At 45.1% G+C, this 18,099-nt stretch overlaps 2 protein-coding genes across 2 annotated transcripts; both read right to left on the bottom strand.

Annotated features, from left to right (window-relative positions):
- Positions 1-5: 5 nt before the first annotated feature.
- DDX47 (DEAD-box helicase 47) lies at positions 6-10,012 on the bottom strand. The gene is made up of 12 exons (XM_035127803.2): positions 9,923-10,012; positions 8,479-8,572; positions 6,970-7,158; positions 5,437-5,508; positions 4,579-4,697; positions 3,517-3,588; positions 3,292-3,408; positions 2,982-3,128; positions 2,580-2,717; positions 1,542-1,612; positions 1,202-1,331; positions 6-832 (listed from the first exon to the last, which is right to left on the bottom strand). The coding sequence occupies exons 1-12, from the start codon at positions 9,971-9,973 to the stop codon at positions 704-706; spliced, it is 1,329 nt and encodes a 442-aa protein (XP_034983694.2). The 5' UTR covers positions 9,974-10,012; the 3' UTR covers positions 6-703.
- A 1,110-nt stretch (positions 10,013-11,122) lies between these two features.
- APOLD1 (apolipoprotein L domain containing 1) lies at positions 11,123-17,743 on the bottom strand. Its single transcript, XM_035127822.2, has 2 exons — positions 17,717-17,743; positions 11,123-16,330 (listed from the first exon to the last, which is right to left on the bottom strand). Exons 1-2 carry the CDS (start codon positions 17,717-17,719, stop codon positions 15,620-15,622), a joined length of 714 nt encoding a protein of 237 aa, XP_034983713.2. The 5' UTR covers positions 17,720-17,743; the 3' UTR covers positions 11,123-15,619.
- Positions 17,744-18,099: the final 356 nt, after the last annotated feature.

The raw sequence follows: 18,099 nt of genomic DNA, 5'->3' as shown, positions 1-18,099 counted from the left end.
ACCCTGCCAGAGCTCTTGTGCCTCCTTCCCAAAGCCCAGCACCCCACTTACCCAGCTTTGAGAAGGTAACACAGGGATTCTGGGATGCTGCCAGAGCCCAAGCACTGCCTTCCCTGAGCCGAGTAAGTCCACTTTGTGCACGTGGGTGGGAAATAAATAAATAAATGGAGAGCAGGTTTCTGCTGCTCTCACTTATTTATTTGCCCACAAACACCTGCACAAAGCTGTGATTACATAAATTAAGTAACTTTAAGGTGCAAGTTACCTATTCCATCTTCTTTGCCTGCACGTCTTGGAACCAGCACAGCATGCAATTTTTTTTTTACTTTGTTTTTATTTTGGACAATTTTCTTATAAAATTAGGGGTGCAAATGTCTCTCTCCACTGACTTTGGTAGTAGCAGCTTGAAAAGGTTCTGCCATATATCCATTTCATGTAGCTTAGGGAATCCACTGTGGCCTGCTGGTAGACAGGAGCAACTGTTGGCAGCAGAAGTACTAGGTCTCCCCATAGCATTAAAAGAGATTTCCCAGGCTTGCAGGAGAATTGCTTCTGGATTAAAGAAGTTTACAAAAGGTGCTAGTGGATCAGGAAACCTTTTGCTCTCTGGGATATGCTGAAAGGTCAAGTCCGATACTGGTGACTCTCGGAAAGCCAAGCAGCTTAAAAACATGGAAAAAATAGTTCCGGGTGTCTTCCTTTCTCAGGCTTTCCATTTCTTCCTTTTCCCACCAGCCACTTTGTTCCTGACCCCCATTGCTCCCTCGGTGTCATCCTCTTCCTTTTCCTCTTCGCGGGAACGCTTCTTCTTTTCCCCCTGCTGCCGCAACTCCTGCAAGGAAAGCCAGACAGCAAGTTGCTTGAGCATTCGAAGCATGGAGGCACAGAAGCAATCAAGAAGCTCAAGAGCTGAAAGCGTGATACCTTCAGTCACCATGCAGGGTGGCCGGTAAACATTGCACAAACAAATAGAGCCGAGACCCAGCTTGCAAGGGTGCATGAAAGAATGCAGCACCCCTTGTAACCAGGAATGGCCTTGTGCAGAATTAGCTAATGATACTCTCAATGCAGTGCAAATCCTAATGTTTCAGCCACACCTCTGCGCAACAGAACCCCACTGATTTGTTGCGCATGCATGTCCATGGAGAACGGACCCACATGGGTCTGCAGAAGCGCAAACGTAGCCTGAAGTTCAACCTACCATCCGAGCAAATCGTTGTGCTTCAGCCACACGTTCGGTCAGCATCATGACCTCCTCCTCTTGCGTGGGGAAGGCAGGCAGCTTCTTTCCTATCAGGTGCTCAATGCGCTGGAAGAGCTCCACATCGTACCTGGGGGAAGGGAGCCAAAATTCTCTCATCCGAATGGGTCCTCTTTAACTAGTGACCCATAAACTAGTTAAGAGCCCACCCCCTAAAAAAAAGCCTCTTCCCCCAACTCAGTTGCTTTTGCACTTAAGAAAGCTGCTTCCCCACTCATTCAGAGAAGAGGAGAGGGGTGCAGGTTGTTGCCAAGCGGAAGGAGCAGAGGGCACGACTTACTGTGTGACGAACGTGATGGATTTTCCAGAGCGCCCAGCTCGAGCCGTTCTCCCTACACGATGAATGTAATCCTGAAAGGGATCCAGAATAAGCCACAGAACGCAAGGCAAAGCAAGGCAAAACACCATTTAAAAAGAAAGTGTAATCCGAAGCAGTTATGCAAGAGACCCCACAACGCTCATCAGACGCAGCTCCTTTTAAATATGTATTCAGTATGTTTCAAGAGTGTCTAAGGAGGTGAAAAAGATGGGCTTGACCACGTGGCTGTAGCCACCCGCCTCCCCCATACAGCTGCAGGCATTGTATCTTCACAATAATATTTTTTATTTTTAGATTCTATACCACTCCATAGAAAGGCTTCACAGGCAGTTTAATAAACAAAATACAGCAACCATACGCAACATCCATGAAACAGTTTGTAAACCCGTATTCATAAAGAATCGCAGAAGACAAATATGAAACCTAGCAATTCTCTAGATTAAAATGAACAATTCAGATTAAAGCTCTGAACAGGTTGCTTTAAATAAGAGTCATCTTCTCTTGCTTTCTGAAGGCCAGTAAAGAAAGGAGACAAGCAAAACTTCCTAGGCAGGCAGTTCTACAACTGGGGCAATGCACCAAGCAAAACTAAGAAGGCACTCCTGGCCACAACTGTTCATCCAAGAACCAAGCAGCAAAGACCTATTGCAGAACACCCTCAAGTTGCAAGCCTGAGCCTTCCGGGGAGTGTAGTCACATCCAGAGCAGGACATTTGCCAGCTCTCTGATCTAAAGACCCGTCTAACCCCCACTGTCTTATTGGTGTATTAATGGTTCCCCATCTTTTCAACTATCAGCTTTTTGCCACTTAATGAGGGCTCACATGGAGGTGGGGGGGTTTACTTTAGCTATTCCATCGCTATAGAATCCTATGATCACTATGGAATCCTATGTTGCAACTATGGAAGAAGAGGGCCATTTCTTTCTGCAAACTCCACTGGGACATCTCAAATTAGGGGCTGCACAATTGTAACCCAGCACCCTGCCTTTGGAACTCACCTTGGAATGGGTGGGAATGTCAAAGTTCACGACAACATCCACATGGGGGATGTCCAGGCCTCTGCTAGCGACATCGGTAGCCAGTAGAATGGAACGTGCTTTAGCCTTGAACTTGTTCAGTGACCCTAATCGCTTATTCTGGGGGGAGTGAGAGAGATAGAAAGGGCAAGTGAACATGCTTTAGATTTTTGCAGCGTGGAAAAGTGAAATGAGTCAGGTTCTGTGAATCGTTCCGCCGTTACAGTCTGTTGTTCTACAGAAATGCAAGTCTGTAAAAGACAGGCTAACAAAAGGGAAAGCAAGCTTGGTGACACATACAAATCATATTTGCCCTTAAAATATTATCATTATTTCAGTGTGGTAGTCCAGAAATGAATACTTTGCGTTCAAGTCAGCCTCTACCTGGCTCATCTGACCGTGGAGGGGAATGGCAGTGAAGCCCAGGTTTCTAAGGAGGAGGGCTGTCCTCTGAGTGTTGTTGCAGGTGCTGCAAAATATCATGAATGAGTTCCCAGCAAGTTCATTCAGAATATAGACGAGGTAGCTGTCCTAAAAAGAGAAAAGAAATCGAAATCAGAAAGGAAACTAATGGAGATTAGATGAAAGGAAAACACATTCAAAAAGCACAAAGGGACAAAGAAAACCCTAGTGTGCAGTCACAAAATAAGTTACTGTAAAGGAAAAAAAACAGCTGAAAAAATAAATAAGTTACCTTGAACTTGGAAGGGATGAAGACATAGTATTGCTGCAGTTTTTCAACCGTCTGGTACTTAGTTGAAACGGCACATTTGACAGGGTCCTTAAGAGCTGCACGCTGGAGTTTTTGCACCTGAACAAACATAATTGATGTTTTCAGTCACGAATTTAGCTGATATGACCTGTTAATTTCTACCACCACCTCAGCTGATCTCATGCAAAATGCCACACCTTTCCATACCTTTTTAGTCATGGTAGCAGAAAAGAGAAATGTCTTCCTGTCTCTGGGAATCACTTTCAGGATCTTGTCTACCTGCGAAAAGAGAAGGCAAGTGAAAGTGAAATAACTAGGAAGGTCATTAATGTGCATGTAGACGAAAGCCAATCATCCCTGTGGGCGTGGCATCACAATCCAGTCTGATGAAAGCAGCACTGGAAGCGCCTCCTTTAAAAACCAAGGCACTCTACCGCTCCATAGAAAGGAGAGAGTGGTGCTGTTAGCATTGAGGGGGACTGAGGCAGCATGGGGGAAGAAAGCATCCCAATGCCTTCAGACAAGGTCTTGCTACTTGGGCTACAACTACAGATTACTACACATGAACCTGGAAGGGAAGAATCTCTGGACAGCAACCTGAGTAATAGTAGATAATAAGACTACAAGTCTAGTATCCAAATGCCTTGCTACATCTTCAAACCTAGTATCTGAGAATGTTTCAGATCCCAGCAGTCAACAAGGATCCACTGGAGAGGGAAACACAGGAAACATGACACCATACTGCCAGCTGCTAAGCGGTGGAGACAACAGAGGCTGCGTGTTCCATATTAGGGAATCAAACAGAGGCAGGTTCCATTGACCTGCAGGTCCTATAGCCCATCTTGGCTGTGAGCTCAGGAAGACCTGCTCCCTGCCTTGACCTTTTCCCACCTGGCTTGAGAGGGCAGGGCCAGGACTGACTCCAGCTGCCAAAGCTGCTGAACAGACCCTTGGGCTGTGGTGTTGTTTAGGGAGTTTGGTTGGGATTTGTTGTTGCTACCGATATTAGATTTTGTATCTTTATTTTTTGATCTTATTATGATTTATGTGGACATTGTTTCAATTTGGTTGTGTACTTTTTATGTGTTTAATTATTGGTTAATGAATAAGCTATGTTTTTAATTCTTGTCGTGTAAGCCGCCTTGTGCGTGGTTTTTTTCTATTAAATGTTGACGGTGATTGAAGTACACGTTAAACAGTTTTGAAAAGCACCATCTCCATGATGTTGCAAAGGACCCTTTTAAGGCGACAAGAGTTGACAGTGCTCACCTCTGTCTCAAAGTCCATGTTGAGGATCCGGTCGGCTTCATCCATAACTAAATACTTCAGAGCTCTCAAATTGAAGCCCTTTGTGTTCTCAAGGTGGTCAATAAGGCGGCCAGGTGTAGCTACAGGAGAAAACCAAACAAACTTTCCACTTTACCAAACAGAGCATTCAAAAAGAAACACTAAACACAACACACAAAGTACTCTTGCCGTGTATCCCCCCTTTCACTCCAGTTTGCCAAATCTCAGAGTGCCATGACTTCCTTCTGCCAAAAGCCTTTGTAAGCACAGTCACTGGAGAATGGATCAAGTCAGAACTTTATGCAGATTTAAAATGGCATGGCTAGTTGTATCCCAGTTGGGGTGTGTGTGTGTGGAGGAGGCTTGACGTTATTTTGAGAGATTTGCTCTATGGAGGTTGCAGTCAAGTCTGGTCAACCTAATAGTTTTTCACTCTCAAGCCAGATGACAAATACTCTAGCAGTTCCAGTCAAGCAGCACACATCAGTTAACATTTATGAGAGATACATTAATTTATCAGAAAAGATAAATTAGTAAACTTGTGGCTCAAAGGCAAATGCTCTGCCTGAGCCATGTGGACCCTAGAATGAAGTTGGGGGTGGGGAGAGTTCCCTTGTCTGCTCCTGTTTCAAATTAAAGTACAAGACCCGTGGCTGATGTTTAGCATTAAACTGGAAAGGTATCAGAAGTGTGAATAAAGGCTATGTTTGCTGGCCTACGGCTTTTCATTACCTCGTTTATGCATATGTAAAAGACACAGATGTGCAATAGGCCTCATTCATATGAATTATTAAGATCTCATTACAATCATTTGAATCATTGATGCTGCCTCTTTCTTACCAATTATTACATGTGGTTTCTTGGCTAGGGCAAGAGACTGAGCCATCATGTCAATTCCTCCCACAATAACAGCTTTGGGGGAAGAAAGAAAAGAAAAGTTAAATGAAGCCCATTGAAATTGAGCCAGTTCACAACTGCCCTCCCCATCACCTCCTTTACAAGAAAATAAAGGCAAAATTCAGGCCCCTCATCCATTGCCAAGCTTGCTCATAGGCATGGCCTAATATTGGAACTGGATTGCTATGTTTAGATGGTAAGAGGAGTTCTTCGAAGAAGACATCCCAACACTGACAAATACATATTATAAAAAAGAACCCTGCATTAGCTTCAGGAAGTAAGTCTAGCCAAGCTTCCATTCTATTTCATATGGACTAGTGTAAACAGCTTCAACCAAAACAATCAACTGCTACATATCCAGAAAACAAACTGCAAGAGGTAAATAATGTATCCAAAGTAAACAGGTTTGATGCTTAAAAGGCAATTAGATTCCGAAACTGGAATAAATTATGCAAACCAAGCACACTTCATTTGCACGGCTTACACAATTTAGTAGGGGGGATACACATGGAGAAACAGCAACTGTGAGAGTGAAATAGGTAAAGGTAAAGGTCGTAACCAACTCTGGGGTTGCGGCGCTCATCTTGCATTATTGTCCGAGGGAGCCAGCATACAGCTTCCAGGTCATGTGGCCAGCATGACTAAGCCGCTTCTGGCAAACCAGAGCAGGACACGGAAACGCCGTTTACCTTCCGGCTGGAGCGGTCCCTATTTATCTACTTGCACTTTGACGTGCCTTCGAACTGCTAGGTTGGCAGGAGCTGCGACCGAGCAACGGGAGCTCACCCCGTCACAGGGATTCGAACTGCCAACCTTCTGATCAGCAAGCCCTAGGCTCTGTGGTTTAACCCACAGCGCCACCCGCGTCCCTGAGAGTGAAATAAGTCCCACCTAATTAAATCTCTCTCTGCTTGCCTCTTTATTTTTAAGAGAAACTGCCAGAAACTTCCAGTCTTAATTTTTCAATCATAAGGCAGGCATCGGTGTGTTTTAGCAGTTCCTTCATTTATATGCAGACCAGAACACAATTTAACAACCAGGTTGCGAACTTCCTCAAATTTTGCAAAGCAGTTTTGGCTTCAAAACTGTGTAAAAAGAAATACCTACCTACCTACCTACACACACACACACACACACACACACACACACACAAACGTTTGGGAGGACATGCTTGTAATATGTGTATTTTGGGGGAGAGCACACACAAATGTAAGTATTTTTGTATCATTTTTAAAAACAGGAAAGAACAAATTTATGGATTGAATGCATGCAAAACTGATGAGGAATTGAAATAGGCTGCTCCATCCACCCCTACTGGAGGCATACTAAGATTCACACTTTGAAGTGGAATATAGTCCCATTTCTTGAATCTGATATTTAACTATTCTTATTTTGAAAAGCATGCAACTGCTTCCTCTCCTTACAAATTTCATTTTGTCTCCTGCTAATTCTTAGCACTCCAGCAAGGCCACTCACCACTCTGGACACCAATGGAAGATCCAAGGGCCTCAAACTGCTCCGAGATCTGAAAGGCTAACTCCCGGGTCGGGGTAAGGACCAAAGCAAAGAAGCGCTGAGGTGTCTCTAGCAGTGCCTGAAGGATGGGCAAGGCAAAAGCCCCCGTTTTTCCAGATCCAGTCTCGGCTAAGCCAATGATGTCACGGCCTACAAGAAAAGAGGTGTGTCACATGCAGGGCTGAAGGAATACAACAGCACAGATGGAGGAAATTCAAAAGCCATCCTGGAAAATAACAAGAGTAGCACTAGAACAGAAATCTTTGCACCAGTGACAGCTTGAAATCAGCTAACATAACTTAAGAAACAACAACCAATGTAATAAGCGTATTATTTGAAGATACAGAGTACAGGCCATGGAAGGTTTGTACAAGACCCCTGTTCTAACAGCTCCTCAACCTTGGCTCTTACCAAGGGAAGGAAAAGAAGCTGGCACTGGAAGACTAGCAGCAGTGGATATCTGCACTACTAAACACTCCATGAAGAGTTTCAAAAGACATTTCCCCTCTCTGTTTAATTGTCTTATTGTACAGGTGATATTTTGGAGGGCAGTTAATGAAAATGGAAGTCTCTCCTGACAAATAACATAGTTGAATTCACCACCGAGAAAAGTAATATTAAAGCATTTTCAACCAAGTGAGATGGGTGGTACAAATAATAATAATAATAATAATTCAGTCATAGAATTGTAGAGTTGGAAGGGGCCCTGAGGGTTATTGAGTCCAACCCCCTGCAATGCAGGAATCTCAACTAAAGCTTCCATGACCGATGGCCACCCAACCTCTGCTTAAAAACCTCTAAGGAAGAACAGCCAACTATGCCTTGTGGGAGCTCAACAGCTCTTATTGTCAGAAAGTTATTCCTGATGTTCAGTTGCAATCTCCATTCTTATAACTTGAATCCATTGCTTCAGCTCCTACCTTCCAAAGCATGAGAAAAAAGCTTGCGCCATCTTGCATGTGGCAGCCCTTTAGATATTTGAAGATGCCTATCATATCTCTTCTCAGTCTCTTGTTTTGGTTTGAACAAACTTGGCTATCTCACTTTGTAAAAAAGCCCATGTCCCACTAGACTTCTTGCTGATGGGGCTTCCCCACAAATGGTACAGCTCCCCTGCTAGAAGACTTGTGGAGTTGGGGAGACTTACACTTCTGCCGCAGGACAGACCAGGAAGCTGTATTGCTTCATAGTCCAAGGTGAGAGGAAGAAGAGAAGAAGAGTTTGGATTTGATATCCCGCTTTATCACTACCCGAAGGAGTCTCAAAGCGGCTTACAATCTCCTTCCCCCCCCCCCCCCACAACAAACACTCTGTGAGGTGAGTGGGGCTGAGAGACTCCATATGTATCCAAGTCTATGTAATACAAATGTCTGGCAATACCAGTTTTATAATACAAGAAACACAGGAGAACCTCTTCTTATTCCCACAAAGATATTTCTCTTTTTCCTGAATTTCAGCTCCCAGTCTCACCTTGGAGTGCAACTGGAACGGCCTCCACTTGGATCTTTGTTGGTGTCTTCCATCCCAACTGATCACAAGATTCACACAGCACATCGGTCACTCCCTATTATTCCAAAGAGAAAAGAAACCATAATTAGCAAGGGACCCCAATCTTCAGAATCCAGTAAGTCCTGGTTCACACAACTCGGTAAGCCAACAGCATGCCACCTAAACCAAAGTTTGCCTGAGATCTCCTCCCTGGGAGCCTGCATGTTTGGGCTAAGCCATGCTTTGGTTGTTAAATGTGAACCTGACCATGGTCTTTTCGATTAGCTAAAAGTCTTATTTTCATCTCAAAACTTTGATAACTTGAAAACATGGGACACTTAAAAAAACAAAAACAAGCAAAATAAGGAAAGGGACACTGGTGCGCTGGATAGGCCAAGCTTCTCCTCACCCAAAAGGTAAAAGTTTAAAGGACCCCTGGATGGTTAAGTCCAATCAAAGGTAACTACGGAGTGTGGCGCTGATCTCACTTCAGGCCGAGGTAGCCGGTGTTTGTCCACAGACAGCTTTCCGGGTCATGTGGCCACCATGACTAAACCGCTTCTGGCGCAATGGAACACTGTGACGCATGGAAACACCAGAGTGCACAGAAACACCATTTACCTTCCCACTGCAGCGGTACCTATTTATCTACTTGCACTGGCATGCTTTCAAACTGCTAGGTTGGCAGAAGCTGGGACAGAGCAATGGGAGCTCAGCCTGTTGCGTGGATTTGAACCGCTGACCTTCTGATCAGCAAGCCCAAGATGCTCAGTGGTTTAGAGTAGACCACAGCACCACCTGCTCCAAACACCTGACCTTACCCAGATCTATTGAGTCATGGTAAAACTGAGAGATCGTATTTTAGTTCCTTAGCAGGACGGCAGCACACGGTAGCAAAATATCCCTTTACACAAGAAAGCACATTTATATTTCTCCTTTCGTTTTGTCCACTGTGGTGCCTTAGGTAGGACACTGTCGGTTTCAAAGTAATACAGAACGCAAACCCACTAAGCAATTCTGAGAGCTGGGCCAACCAGGCCATAAACACCCTCACCAACCAAAGTATAATAAAACCCCGCTAGCTTTCTTTGCACAGCCGCTTTCCCATGGTTTCAACGGAGCATTTTCTCAGTGGAGAAAGCAAGCTAGTATAAGCAACTAGTGGGAAATGACTGCCACGCTGTACAGCACTACCTAGCTGGGCGACACCAGCCTTGAGCGCTGCTGTTGCCTGGCTGGTTACGGAAATGCGATCCCCATCATACCAGCTCCGTAGGGGTAGAACTTAGCAGTGCGCGGCGGAGGGGCAGCTCCGTCTACTCAGGTGCAATGGCTGGATTTGGTTTTAAAATAAAATTTAAAAGGCAAACCGCTGGGCAAGTAAAGGGTCGTCGGGAGCAAAGAGAAACGAGCCCCTCCCCCTCACCAGTTCTTTGAAGGTCTTCGCGGTCTCCTCGACTGCGCCCTCGCCCTCCATGCCGGCCGCCACGTTCGGCTCCCACTTCGCTTTCCGGGTTGCCGCGGGGTACCCTGGGACTCGTAGTCCCAGCGCGTTCGGAACGAGCCTCTGAGCCGCAGAGATAGGAAAGGGGTTAGAGTTACACGCGACACCAACTTCCGGTTGCAGTTTAGCCGTCTTCACTTGTGCCGGAATTTGTAGGCGCTTAACGGGGAAAGAAGCCTGTGCAGCGCCTTATACCTCGGGTGTTATTTTCACGCGGTGAATGTAATTGTTTTGAAGCACTTAAAAACAAAACTAAAACATCACGTCTCTGGTGTAGTGGTGAGAATGTGTAGGCCAGCACATAGGAAGAGATCTGAGTTCAAATCCCTACTCGGCCACGAAGTTCGCTGGCTGATCTTGGATAAGTCAACGCATCTCGCAGGGTTGTCGTCATCATGAGTGTAATATGGAGCCATGCATACCCCATTACCCTTCCTCGAGCTTATCGGGAGAAAAAGGTGTCGATGCAATTAAAAAGAAGTAAATAAAAGCTTAAGTCGTCCACGTGCAAGTCAAGGAAGCACGGCGCTTCCATCCGTGTGACATGCCGGGAGGAAGGACACTGGCTGGCTGAAGTGCTGTGCAAGCAAAACTGACCTTTGCTGTGTTTTAAAAGTGCATTTTCTATGCGGAAGGTTTAGCCAGGGAATCAAACGCACCTTCGGCCTGGTATGTGAACTGCAATTTTAATAGTGGACTCCTCTGCAGGGTTGTCAGCCACGTCCCCCACCACCTGCAATATGGGGGTCATATCGGGGAACTGGCATTAGTTAAGCAAATTTGTTAAAGCGTTCTTTTATAAAAATAAGTAAGCACTCTGATGATGTAAGAACTTCGTTAGAAAAGCCACGAGCTGCTGCTTTTTACTGCTCCTTTTTGTTCGGATGTGGGCGCGCTGATGCCTAGTAAAATCCCGGGTTTCTCCATTACTTTTTATGGACAGCGCTGACTTCCTCCCCTAGTGAGATTTAAAAATGAATTCCAATGTAGCGCTCAAAAGTTTATATACATTAGATAATGAGAGATGTGGTACTCTTCATTCATTCTATTATCTCTGTAGTTCCAAAAGCCGCGAGGGCTGTTGTCCGCGCGGAAGGTTCTGGGACTTGCAGTTCACCTCTGGAGGGCAAGCGAGGTCGGCAACTAACAAGAGGCAAAAAATAGCTGCAGGGATGACGGGTTCGGAAAGAAAAGGGAGCATTTTTGCTGTGTAATAAATAAATGTTAGGAGATCCCGAGGGGTGGAGGAAGGAAAACAAAATCCATATATTTATTTAACAAAATTTATTCAACAACATATACCGCATGTCCTGCTTGATAGAACTTGTAAGTGATTTACAATTTAAGTTTGTTTGTTGAACTTGTTACCGGTAGTTACTTTATCTTGTTCAGGACAATCCAAAGCGGCTTACAATCAAACCTAAATATAAAACATAAACTAGTTTTGATGTTTTGGGATCTGTAATGGTCCATTGGGGCACCACAGGGGGAGTCGAAAAGCAGCTATAGTCCCCTATCTTTTATTATCATAGAAACGGCAAAGCTGCTGAAAGCGTTTTTTTAAAATGAAGTTTTTAATTACGGTACATCTTCTGAAGCTGATGCTGTATTTTAATTGGCTTGCATTTGTTTGTTTTTTAAATCCTTTTTTATTATTTTCTTAAGTTGCACAAAAAGAGGGCAGCACAAAAGAGGCCCCATAGCAACCCTGTTGGCTAGGCTGAGGAAGGGTGACTGGCTCAAAGTCATGCAGCAAAGTTTTGTGGGTAAGGGGCCATTTGAACCCTGTCCTCCAAGGTATACTCTTAGCCCTCTAGCCACTGCTGGGTCAGGCTAGCAAAGGACACTAAATCACATAGCTGAGTTTGATGGTTTCTGGATTGACAATGAAGCATTCCCTTTGTGCACCTCCCAAGTGTCTTTTTAAAAATATGGCAGCGATCCTCAATTGTACATATGTTTTAACAAAATAGCAGGGAAGGGACTAAAAGTCACAAACTGTATGAAAGTAGAGGGTTCTTCACAGACACGCAGCAACATCTTACCCAGCACCAGCCCTTTGATATTAGATTCAATAAATGAGTCTAAGATGTGCCTGCCTGCAAATCTTGCAAAAGGAAACTTGTTGAAGGGCTGGTATAAATCCTTATGATTAATACCAAATAAAATCAGAAGCAGTTCTTCTTTGGATATGGACTGTTTGCCGAACCTAAACCTAGCAGTTGATTGACAGTGGTTTTCAGAAAGTCACAGCAAAGTATCCCCAGGGACTCATTCTGGATACTGAAGGACCTCCGATACCCAAGTGGCATGATTGCAAAAACTCCTGGCTACGTGCGTGAGCACTGTGGAAATGATGATGTCCCTGAGCCCTCAGTTACTGGAGTCCAACTATGCTACATCCTGTCCTTATATAACAATAGGCAATAGGCAGGAAATCTAAACAAGGACTCTGTATGACAGATAGCATTAGCGAGTCCAGAAGCCCAAAGCTCCCTCACGAGAAGAACTTGTAAAGAAGAAGATTGATTCTGTTTTGATTTAAAGAGACGGCCAGTGTGCTTATTTTTGCACCCCTTAATACCTACACTACTCGCATGTTTGAAAATAAATGCATTATTACGAATGCACCTTAAGTCTCCATTAACTATATTCAAAGCAGCCTGCCTCCACTAAAGTTGCTGTGACATTCCCATTCCTTGAAGAAGCAATTTTGTGAGTAAACGATATATACAAATAGACGCAGACACAAGGTTACTTTGTGCTCATTCATTTAATCTGTATTTTGTATTGGATCAGAGTTAGTTATCTGTGCAAGTTGTTCCTTGGTTTTACAAATACCCAAAATAGCAAGCAGATCATTTTGGCCACTTCTCTTGTCCCTTTCCCCAAAGAGCAGAAAGTCAAGGATCAGTTTAGAGCAGGCATCCCCAGACTTCGGCCCTCCAGATGTTTTGGACTGCAATTCCCATCTTCCCTGACCACTGGTCCTGTTAGCTAGGGATCATGGGAGTTGTAGGCCAAAAACACCTGGAGGGCCGCAGTTTGGGGATGCCTGGTTTAGAGGAAGCTCACCCCATACCCAAATTCCTTAGGATCCAGTACATTTAAATCTTGTCTCTTGCCCACCATTCCACACTTTAATATTATAATGTATCTCCTTTCACCTGAGCCACAAGCGAGGAAATAAAGAGCATCAAACAGGTCTTTGAAGTATAGCATCACTGTGTGTTATCTATGGCCTAGTTCTCACCAAGTTGGTAAACCTGCGTCTGAGCTTACATTCATCTTTCAAACCATCTCCTTATCTTCACAGGCCACCCGTACCATTCATTATGCAGTGTCCCCCCCACTACTTATGTAAAGCTGTTTTGCCCTCGTAAGCAACGTACCCACTGCCCAGTTCTACCTCTTCTTTCTTCCAACTTTTCATAGCTGTTTTCCTAGGGGTAGCATCCTGCAGAGGAGAAGTGACCAGAGGAGAAATGACCGCTGGGAGGAAGGTGGAGAGAGGAAATGCCATAGTGTACCTGTAACAGCACAACCAAATGCTTTCATCTGCCCCAGCTGCAATAAAACATGTCTCTCCCATATTGGTCTCTACAGCCACAGCAGGCGCTGTAACTCTCCAATGTTTTGACTGTATCCCCGATGGCACACTATTCCATTGTCTCTCTAGACAAATTGATGCCAACAAGAATAGCTGTCCCATCTTCTATCTAATTCTTCTGCTTAGTTCTTGCTCATCAGCAGTGTTTCGAAGACACAAACTGACGTCACAAGTCACCCTCACATCTGCATATTCTTACAAACATTTGCATATCATAAACTCTGTCTTAGAGTAGGGATGGGGAAATGTGTCAGCTTTGGTTTCCCCTGGTTGTTCATTTTTCTAATTGTAAGTTCAGTTCTCCACTTTTCAAATCTGAAAAAAGGGTGAAGTGGCTTTTTTTATTATTATTTATTCACACATGAATTTCTAGTCCCACCTGCTCTTCTTTCACAGGTCATTTGATGGCGGGGTCTGTGGGGAACTGACAAGGAGAAGGGGACATCAAACAAGTTAAGGATATTGCTGTGCCTCAGATATAACAAACTTTGGCTCTGTAGAATGAGCTCTTCCATCTTGGAGTGGCTATATTCTTATTTCTTTAAATAGAAACTTCAAATCCACGTTTAAATTACCCAAAACAAATAAATACAAAAATACACCGATACACCATGTCCCTGAGCATGTGGTGTGGAAGGGGGGAGCACCCACTTTAGATAGGTGATAGTTAAAGCTAGGAATGGGAGCTGTTGCCTACTAGGTTCGTAGGGCAGAAGGCAAGGAGGCCAACCATATTTGAGCCACAGCCAATAGCAGGTGGAGGCATGGAACTGATTCTACCTTTGACCCCGTCCTCCCTGTTGAGTTCTACAAGGGCAAAACCAAGAGCGAGGAGAAGAAAGCAGGCAGGCAGCACCCCCTCCCATGGCTGGTTTGAATAAGCACACAGGAATCAAGAGGAATCATGGGGATTCTTTAGCTGTGATTCCTACATTGCAGGGTGTTGAACCAGATGACCCTCTGGGCACCTTCCCACTCTATGATTCTAAGACCGAAGTTAGTGGAGCAGTGCCTCAGGTGCCTTAATTTGCCTGCCTGTACAGTGGTACCTCAGTTTGCGAACGCAATCCGTTCTGCGGAGGTGTTCGCTCGCCGAAGGCACACTTCTGCGCATGCGCGAAGTGCCGATAGAGCACTTCTGCGCACGCGCGAGCTGCACAGATCGCTCCTGCGCATCTGAGCGCCGCAGAACCCGGATGTAAACACTTTCGGGTCTGCAGCGTTCGTAAACGGAGGCATTCATAAACGGAGGTAGGCGTAAACCGAGGTTCCACTGTACTGGAAGAATGCATGATAAAGAGCGGGTGAAGTTCGAGCAACAAACCAAAGCCAAACTGATTAAACTCCTGCCGCACTTGCGAGTGAAATTCCCATCCGCTACTAAGAACATCACTGGAAAATATTCAGGTTCATTCAGGCTCTCTGGCCTTTGACTCCCTCATTATCTGCCTCGCAGAGCTTTGGAAACTGCAAGTTCTGGAATCTGCAGCCGTTTTCTTCCTAGGTTGGCTCTGGTTCCCTCATGACCACAGTTTTCACCTAGCTCAGCGCTGTGGGAGAAAAATTTAATCAGAGCTTTGGCAAGTGTCCCCGTCCACTTCTGATTACCTTGGGGGGGGGGGGTAATGCTGGAGTACATGCATGCAGAAGCGATAGTTGCATCGAGATCAGTGTTGTAGCACCAAATTAGAAATGTGGAAGTCTCCCCCAACCCCCCCTAAGAAAGCAAGGTATGATGTGCTGTGAGACAGCCATACGCAGACACCAAATCTTGGGATGTGCTGATAGCATAGACCAGCACTTGTGTAGCTACAATTTCTATTTGCTGTGCACAGACATAACAGGAGAGCAATACAGACTGTGCCCCTGAGGGGTGTTGGCTGCAAGTATTGAGAAATGCCTGGAGAAAACTCTGATTTGGCACAGTCCTAATAGGAATAGCACAGTGTGTTTTAGGTCCCCGTCGTCATTTTCAGAGGATGTGGGTGATTTTGACCCTGGGCATCCTCCTAGAGTGCTATTCTTCTTGTCTTCAGGGGGGATTCCTTCCTGTTCTCCAACAGTTCGCAGATCTCATCCATGGGCCTTGCACAGGCTTCTAGGCTTTCTGCCAGCTTCTGGACTTTTGCCTTGAGCACAGCATGACTCACTTTGGTCACCTCTTCGTTGTGCTTGGGGACCAGAAAGCTGTGGGAGCCACAGAACACCATGAAGCAGATGGAATTGTACAGTGTGACGGAGGCGTTTCTCTCAGCCGGCAGTAACCTAGGATCCGTCGGGCCCTGACTGCGGTGCAAGAATTCCAGGCAGTGCGCGATTTCTCTCATCTGAGCATGGCAGCTCAGTGCAATCTCCTTGACCTTCCTCACCTCCCTGGAATTAGAGAGGACTAAGGAGAGGTCGGAAGTCACCGTGACGGCCCCTCCTGCAGCCGCCACTCCTAGGCCCACCCCGGAAGCCAAAAGGGATGCCCCTAATGTTGCAGGGCTCAAGGACAGCCCCACGATGGCCACGATGGCACCTGCGGCACTTAACGAACTCCCAGTGAAATTGGCGATTAGAGAGCGTCTGTGCAGTTTGTTGATTCTTCGCGAAATCTCCCGGAGGCTCCTGATGTGCCCCCGAAGCCTGCTTCTCTGATCCAGCAGTACGACATGGAAGTGATATGTAGGATCAAAAGTGCGAGGGGGAAAGTTGTCCTCCATAACCTTGATGGGAAGCTGGGGCGAGGGGAGAGAGAAGGGCATTTAGAAAGGTAACAGCACACCCTGGATGCCAGACCTGCAGATGCACCCGGGACACTGACACCACCTTTCCCCCTAGTATAGCTAGATCCTATAAGCACCAGTGGTTCCTTTGAGCAGATCCTATCAGACTTTGCCTCTAAAGTTAAGGATAAGGATGTCTCTGAATACCACTTGCTGGGGAACAACAGTGAGAGAGCACTAAGTTTGTTGACTTCCCATAGGCACAAGTTGGCTACTGTAGGAGACAGATTGCTGGACTAGAAAAGCCTTGATGTGATCCAGCAAGGCTGGATCATGATCACCTCACCCCTTTATTTGTTGTTCTTGGTGCAACGGATTTAGTACACAATTACCCCTCTGAAAATTGTCTGTGTATAATTAAAGTTAGATGCAACCCATTATGTCTGTCGAAGGCCTGGGCACAACTGCATGTTTTTCTTTATTAATAATGTCATCGTTTCTTTTGAAAAAGGTTTTCCTGGTTGTCACTTTCTTTCATGCACTTCAGTGCTTCCTATCACACACCAAAGAATTATCTGCCCTCATTGCTTGTCTTATCAAATGCACGCTACCAGCCACAGCCCTAATCTAATGTCACCCTGTCACGTTTGACAAGTACTCATGCAGTAGATTGTAGCATGCTGATATAGGGAGCAGGATGCCCTGGGGCTTATCAAACAAGAAGTATCTACAGCCCACAGGGAAAAGAAAGGAAGGACACCCAGATAATTCACACACACAACCTATTTCTCCAGACAAAAAACATCTCGGAGTGAAACTTCCACAACATAGCCACTCAAAAGCAAGATTCCTGGCACTTACTAGCAAACCCATCTTCTCTAATATCCCATATTCATTTGCTGGACTTATTTGCTAATTCTTAAATTGTAATTAATTGATTCCCCATGGATTAACATTTCCACTTCTGGATGACTTTTCCAAGGGCAAGAGGACAATACAATCATTTTAGCTTCTTTATCTAGTTTGTTTATGGATTCATTTATTTCTAATGCTGTGCAATAACACAAGGTGCCATCTGGAGGTATCTTCCAGAGTCATAAAAACCTGTCCTTAATACTCTTCAAAACAAGCACCGTGTATCATCTACCTGCTTGTTTTAGCATATCACACATGTTGGAAGTTTCACCAATTAAGTGGTACCCATAAGAATGACAGAAAGTAAAGCAGGATTATAATCGTTGACTTTACCTTCTGCTTAAATCAGTGGGATTAGAAAAAGGGTCTCTGTTTTCTGGTAAACTCCATTATTTTATAAACTACGGTAGCAGAAACCAGGACAAAGCTCTTCTAAATTAATGGCTACAGAGTTTTTGAGGACAAAGGAATAATCCCACCTACCATAGTTTTCAGTTCAATCCAGTGTTCCCAAGAATGACTCTCAGGCTGTTTCTGGACAAGCCCAATTTATACTTACTACAATCCTATTGCCCCCCTGGGACTGCTCTGCATCACACCAGGAATTTGTCGTTTCCTGACATTCCCTCTGCCACCGCCCCCCCCTCCCTGCCCGACTAATTCAGAAGGATGTGACACACTGGAAACTGACTGGGGACAGTGCAGCTTGTATCGTATTCAGGAAACAATTCTTGCAAGTGAACATTATGAGTTCGCTTTTCCCAAAGCACATTTACAAACACACACACACACACATACACAATTCCTGACTCAAAAGGAATGTAGTCATCTCCCAAAGGGAATACACTACCCTTCCTCTTCTTGAA

This window comes from Zootoca vivipara, chromosome 10 (genome assembly GCF_963506605.1).
Source record: "Zootoca vivipara chromosome 10, rZooViv1.1, whole genome shotgun sequence".
In the NCBI taxonomy this organism is placed as follows: Eukaryota; Metazoa; Chordata; class Lepidosauria; order Squamata; family Lacertidae; genus Zootoca; species Zootoca vivipara.
This window is presented reverse-complemented; position numbering and strand designations above follow the sequence as displayed.

Coding starts and splice junctions, on each gene's coding strand:
- DDX47 (XM_035127803.2), bottom strand. CDS start 9,973: ATGGAGGGCGAGGGCGCAGTCGAGGAGACCGCGAAGACCTTCAAAGAA. Junction 3,409..3,516: donor CTGCTACCATGACTAAAAAG/GTATGGAAAGGT, acceptor ATGTTTGTTCAG/GTGCAAAAACTCCAGCGTGC. Junction 833..1,201: donor CACAACGATTTGCTCGGATG/GTAGGTTGAACT, acceptor CTTTCCTTGCAG/GAGTTGCGGCAGCAGGGGGA.